The sequence below is a fragment of the Nicotiana sylvestris genome, chromosome 2 (genome assembly GCF_000393655.2).
Source record: "Nicotiana sylvestris chromosome 2, ASM39365v2, whole genome shotgun sequence".
In the NCBI taxonomy this organism is placed as follows: Eukaryota; Viridiplantae; Streptophyta; class Magnoliopsida; order Solanales; family Solanaceae; genus Nicotiana; species Nicotiana sylvestris.
In genome coordinates this window covers 111,721,209-111,728,173 of record NC_091058.1, presented here as the reverse complement: position 1 = coordinate 111,728,173, position 6,965 = coordinate 111,721,209, and the positions used below count along the sequence as shown (strand labels likewise).

The following is a 6,965-nucleotide window of genomic DNA, read 5'->3' as shown; positions in this document are numbered from 1 at the left end:
ATGGCAGGAAATGAGGCAACTCAACTTGAACACAATCATCCACTCTTTCTTCAAGCTTCATATGCTCCTGCGTTAGTATTAGTCCCAATAAAGCTCACAGGGCCAGAAAATTATGCCGTGTGGAGCAGGGCGATGAAATTAGCTCTGAGGGGAAAATGTAAGCTGGGATTTGTGGATGGAACGTGTGTCAAAAATATGTACAAAGAAGAACTCGCATAATAGTGGGAAAAATGTAATGCAATTGTGCTCTCGTGGATTGGTAGCACAGTTGCGAATGAATTGATGCTGGGAATTGTGTTTGCATCAAAGAAAGTATGGAGTGATTTCAAAGAAAAGTTTGATAGATGCAGTTTAACGAGAATCTATCACTTGTGGACAGAAATAGCTACTCTAAAACAAGGTACAGATTCAGTAACAACCAATTATTCTAGAATGAGCGATTTGTGGAATGCATTAGATGTGCTGGCCCCTAAATCTTCCTGTGATTGTAAGGAGCGTAGACCTTCACTTGAACTTCTAGAGCAAATTAGGTTACTGCAGTTTCTTATGGGTCTGAATGAGAGCTATAGCAATGTTAGGAGCAATGTTCTCATGAAGAGACCAGTTGTTTCAGTAAACGAGGCCTATGCGATAGTAATTCGGGAGGAAAGTCAGAGATCACTAGGAGTTGGTGACATAAACAGAGATCCCCTCACTATGATGGCAGGAAAGACTTAGGGATTCAAGCCACCTAAGATGTTTGGGTTGATATGTGAACATTGTGGCTACAAAGGACACTTGAAAGAAAATTGCTACAAAATCATTGGTTATCCAGCAGATTTCAAAAGCAAAAGGAAGTTTCAGAGTGGAGGACAAAAGACCTATGCTAATGCAGCAAGCACTGAAGAGCTGGGGACAACTATGAATCAATTTCAAGGACATGTGTTAGCTGAGGATCAATATAATCATCTATTGGGACTACTAAACAAACCACTAGCTGGACAATGCTCATCCAACATGGCAGGTATAATTTCTCAATTCTCTAGTGCTTCAATGGTAGATTGGATAATAGATTCCGGAGCTACACATCACATTACTCACAATAAAGAGGTTCTAAGTAATGTTAAGAGTATGGAGGGTCAAAGTAACAGTGGAGTGCAATTACCAACTGGAATAAGAGCAAAGATAGAACATACTGAAAATGCAGAAATTTTAACAGATCAGTGGGTAAAGAATGTGTTACATGTACCTGATTTTAAGTTCAATCTATTGTTAGTGTCAAAGCTTACTTGGGATCTCAGATGTTGGGTCAGCTTTTATCCTGATTTCTGTCTGTTTCAGGAACTCTTCAATGGGAAGGTACTGGGAATTGGTAAAGAGTTAGCAGGCTTGTACTTGTTGAATAAGCAAGCAGCAATATCGATGTTAACTGGTATGATTCAGAGAAAGGAAACAGAATCTGATCTTTGGCATCTGAGGTTGGGACATGCAGCCATGAGGACTGTTCAGCAAATCCCAAGCATAAAGAATAAAATTAGTAGTAGTGAAGCTGGTGACTGTGATATATGCCCCTGGCAAAACAATGTAGATTACAATTCCCCATAAGTACTACTAGTTCAACATCTATCTTCCAGTTAATTCATCTAGATGTTTGGGGGCCCTATAAGGTGCCTACATATGATATGAAGCAGTATTTTATCACTATTGTGGATGATCTTAGTAGGTACACTTGAGTTTGTCTAATACATTCTAAATGTGAAGTGATAGTTGTGTTGAAAAATTTCCTTTCCATAATAAAGAATCAGTTTGCTGCTACTATGAAGTTTTTAAGATCTCATAATGGTTCAGAGTTTTTCAATTCTAAGTGCAATGAACTGTTGGCTTCACTTGGTATTGTACATCAAAGTAGTTGTGCTTACACTCCACAACAAAATGGCATTGTGGAAAGAAAGCACAGTCACATTTTGGAAATGGCAAGAGCACTAAAATTTCAGAGTGGAGTCTGCATTAGGTTCTGAGGAGAATGTGTGAAAACAGCAGTCTATTTAATAAATAGACTGCCTACACCAGTTTTGCAAGGAAAGACTCCATATGAGTTGTTATATCAGAAGCAACCCAATATTGATCATCTCAGGGTTTTTGGATGTTTGAGTTATGCAAGCAATCTACCAAGAAGTGACAAATTTGCTCCTAGAGCCAAGAAGACAGTATTTCTTGGTTATTCTGATACTCAAAAGGGTACAAGCTGTATGACTTAGACAATTAAAGTTTTCTTGTCAACAGAGATGATACCTTCAAGGAGCATATCTTTCCATTTAAAGACATTGGCAGTGATGAAGATGATATGTTCACTCAAAGTCCTGCTCATACTCAACTTCTGTCATCAGACACTCCACTTATTCATCCTTCATCAACACAGCAAGAAGGGCATGTTGATAACAGTTCTATATCTTCTGTACCAGCACTGGATCAACAAGATCATGACAATAACCTTGAAGATAGCTTCCTTGATCCAAGTCCTAATCCTTGTGATATTGAGCCAAAATCCCACCAATCTGCAAAGGAGACAGAGGTTGTGAATGAAGTGATTGAACCAACAAGTCTTGTAGTCTCACCCACAAATGTCCCTCCAGCTGAACCAAATCAACCTTCTATTGCCACAGAGTCACAACTACCTCAACATACTAAATATGCCAGACCTCAAAAGAACTCTAATCCTCCTGTTTGGCATAAGGATTATGTAGTTCAAACCAAATCCTCAAATAACTGCAAATATCCTTTGTCTTCTCATCTTGCTTACCATCATCTATCACCCGCATATCAATCCTACCTAGGAATGTTCTCAGCTCATACAGAGCCAAAATCCTTCAAGGATGCTGTTAAAGATCAGAATTGGATCAATGCAATGGAATAAGAGATTCAAGCTCTTGAAGAAAACAATACATGGGAGATAGTAGACCTTCCTGCTGGGAAACATCCCATTGGTTCAAAATGGGTTTACAAAATTAAGTACAAGGCCAATGGAGAAATAGATAAGTTCAAGGCAAGATTGGTTGCCAAGGGCTATACACAATAAGAAGGCTAAGATTATCATAAAACTTTCTCCACAATGGCCAAAATGGTCATTGTGAGAACTGTGATCATTGTTGTTGCCTCCATGAATTGGCCCTTGTTCCAAATGGATGTAAACAATGCCTTCCTACAAGAAGATTTATTTGAAGAGGTTTATATGGATCTTCCTCAGGGATTTCACAAACAGGGGGAGTACAATATATGGAGATTGTTGAAATCCCTTTATGGATTGAAACAGGCATCTAGACAATGGAATATCAAACTCACAAATGCCCTTCTACAAGCTGGGTACACTCAGAGTGCCCATGATAATTCCTTATTTACCAAGAGGCATGAATGGGACATTATGATAGTCCTTGTCTATGTTGATGATCTCTTAATAACTGGGAGTAAACAGTTCCTCATTGACCAAACAAAGGACACTCTACATAGTTCCTTTAAGGTAAAAGACCTAGGAGAACTAAGATATTTTCTGGGAATTGAAGTCCTAAGATCAAAGAAAGGAGTTTTGTTGAACCAGAGAAAATATGCATTGGAGCTAATCGCTGATGCAGGGATGAGTGGTTGCAAGCCAGTAGCCACTCCTATTGAGTTGAATTAGAAGCTAACAATAGTTGACTATAACAGTCATGTTGGAAAAACAAATTATCCCTAGCTTGAAGATGTAGGAGCCTATCAAAGGCTTATTGGAAAGCTAATTTACCTCACAATCACAAGACCAGACATCTGCTTTGCAGTGCAGGTGTTGAGTCAATTCATGCAGCAACCCAAGAAGTCTCACCTAGATGCATCCCTGAGGGTGGTAAGATACATCAAATCAGCTCCTGGATTGGGGATACTGTTGAGAAGAGGACATGCAACAACACTCACAGCCTTTTGTGATTCAGATTGGGCAGCTTTCCCCAACACAAGAAGGTTTATAACATGATATATTGTGAAGCTTGGTGATTCTTTATTATCACGGAAGTCCAAGAAGCAACAGGCAATTAGTAGAAGCTCGGTAGAGGCAGAGTATAGAAGTATGGCAGCTGTAATGGCAGAGATTGTTTGGATGGTTGGAATGTTGGAAGAGTTGGGAAACAAAGTGGAGGTACCGGTAAACTTGCATTGTGATAGCAAGGCAACTATGCAAATAGCTGCAAATCCTATATTCCACGAGCGAACTAAACATATTGAAATAGATTGCCACTTCGTCAGGGAAAAGCTCAAGGATGGGTTGATTGCAACTCAGTATATCCCTACAAAAATGCAACTTGCAGACCTAATGACAAAAGGATTGAGTGCCGTATAACATTAGTCCCTATTATCCAAGCTGGGAGTAGAAGATGTCTTCCACGTACCAGCTTGAGGGGGAGTATTATTGTAATAGGGACTAAATAGGAGATAGAAGTAAGTGAGACGGGGCAATTTGTAAATAGACAAAACAGAGGAGAAAGGCATGTATAAGAATATATGTTAAAATCTCTGCATTAGTCAGTTAGAAAAAAGGATTCTAGAATATTCAGATCTTTATTCTCTCTCTTAGTCTTCTTTTTCTTTCTCTTTCTCTTCTCTGTAAATCTACAGCATTTGAGCTGATAGTTGAATCAATGAAGACAAGACATGTTTGCATGTATATGAGTGTGTATTAGCTCTCTCAATTAGCTCAATTTGACAGACCCCTTAATAGTTAATCCAATTACTGCGTCAAAGTTTGGACCCTTCATTTTTATTTTTGAATTAAGTTTCAGATGGCTGTATATATTGAAAGTTGATGGACCATGTCCTCGTAGATTTATCTCAATAGGATTGGATTTCAAATATTTACTAGGGAAGAGGGGAAGAAACTAAAACAGGAAAGGAAGAGTCGAGTTCCTGTGGGCGGCTTAGGCCTAAGAAATGAGAAAACTATACTCCAATGTTTGCTTATAGCTGTCACACCTCCTTTTTACGCGCCCGATGGGCGCAGGGGGAGTTTTTTCCAATTAAAGGACAATCGAAACGGGATTGGTTTAATTATTTCAGAGTCGCCACTTGGGAGATTTAGGGTGTCCCAAGTCACCAATTTTAATCCCGAATCGAGGAAAAGAATGACTCTATATTACAGTCTGCGTACCAGAAATCTAGATAAGGAATTCTGTTAACCCGGGAGAAGGTGTTAGGCATTCCCGAGTTCCGTGGTTCTAGCACGGTCGCTCAACTGTTATATTTGGCTTATTTATCTGATTTTTAATACAATATGAACTTATGTGCAAATTTTAACTTTTAACCGCTTTATTATTATTGTTTTTACAAGAATGTGAACATCGCTTAAAACACGTCTTTGGACTGCGTCACATGAAATGCACCCACAATCCGGAACGCATTTTATTTGATGTTTTGAGATTTGGATTTGGGTCGCATGAAATGCGCACCCGAGTTTAAGAAAGTAAATTATTAAACACGCGCCTAAAGAGACTATCGCGTTATTATTTTGGGAAGGCCACGAAATTCACTAAGCGGCCCTCCTGAATTCTAAGTAATTTAAAACAAGTATTTACTGAGGGCCCCGTAATTTGTACTTTTATTCGGCGAGGCTCATCTCATTCTTATTTTTTTTAAAGGAATTTGCAACGTCATGGAAATGCATCTCGGGCCACGCCACAATCAGTGCGCCCGTGACTAGAGACATATTTCGACTCCGTTGAGATTTGGATTTGGGTCACATAAATGTGCACCCGAGCTTAGGGAGATAACATTATTAAAGGCGCGCCTAAAACAACTAGCGCATTATTATTTTGGGGTAGGGCCGTGAAATTTGCTAAACGACCCATCCCGGAATCTAAGTATTTAATACATATACTTTGTGAGGGCCCCGCAATTTGTCCCTTTTATTTGGCGAGGCTCGTCTCATTTTTTTTTTTTTTATTTTTTTTTTTTTTTTTTTTTTTATATTTTTAAAGGGATGCCATTTTTGCGCTTTTAACCATACTAAACCTTACAGCTTCTTTACAACTAAAATCTCATAACTTGTTAGAGGTTTAATAAAAGAGTTTTAGCGAATGAGTATTTCGGGATTAGTAATAACATGTACTAATAATAATTTTTTTTGAATGAACTAAGCGAAGTAAAGGATGAACAAATTAACGTCAAACTTGTGTCATAGAACAACTAGCCAAACTTAATTAAACGACATCAAATAAACAAGAATAACATAACATGAAAATGAACAAAAATGCAGACAGTGAAACATAGGCAGAAAATTTCCATACCAATTTTTTATATTGCATCTCAAACATTCAACGTAAAGTTTATTTATCTAATACATCGAGGTTTACTAACCTTTGCACCTCGACAAACTCAGAACGACAAACACGATTCCGACGGAACTCAAGCCGGACCTCTCTGAACGAAGAACAACGACGGAACCTCGGACAGCACCTCGACGTACCGGACCTCGACGAACCAAAGTCGACCTCGACGGAAAACAGAAAACTCGGCAAGGCGGGATCGCGGCAACCCACAACTGCCCGCGAAAGACGGAACGACGTCGACAGCAGTAAGGTCGACGCGGGGGAGGGGGCTACTGACGGACCTGTTAGGTGGTTTGGACGTGGGGGGTGGTGGTTATGGCGTCGGGGTGGTGTTTGGGAAGATGAGGGTGGTCGTTCATGGATGGACCTGCGGCAGTAGGTGGTTTGGACAGTAGGGGTACCGGGGAAGGTGTTGGTCGTAGTGTTGGTGAAGCCGGTGGCGACGCTAGATGGGTAACAATGGTGGTTTGTTGATGGTGGGTGGTTGTTCGGAGGTTGACGACGGGAGGCGGAGATGGAGCTGGAGCTCGCGGGCTGGGGGAAGGTGACGATGGTGGAGCTGGGAGGAGGAGGTCCGTGTGGTCACTGGTTTTTTTTTCTTCCTCTCTAGGTTTCGTTTTTTTTTTATTTTTCGTTTTTTCC

At 40.0% G+C, this 6,965-nt stretch overlaps 1 protein-coding gene across 1 annotated transcript; it reads left to right on the top strand.

The window, feature by feature from the left end:
* Positions 1-717, top strand: LOC138885422 (uncharacterized). Its single transcript, XM_070166368.1, has 2 exons — positions 1-182; positions 264-717. Exons 1-2 carry the CDS (start codon positions 1-3, stop codon positions 715-717), a joined length of 636 nt encoding a protein of 211 aa, XP_070022469.1.
* Positions 718-6,965: the final 6,248 nt, after the last annotated feature.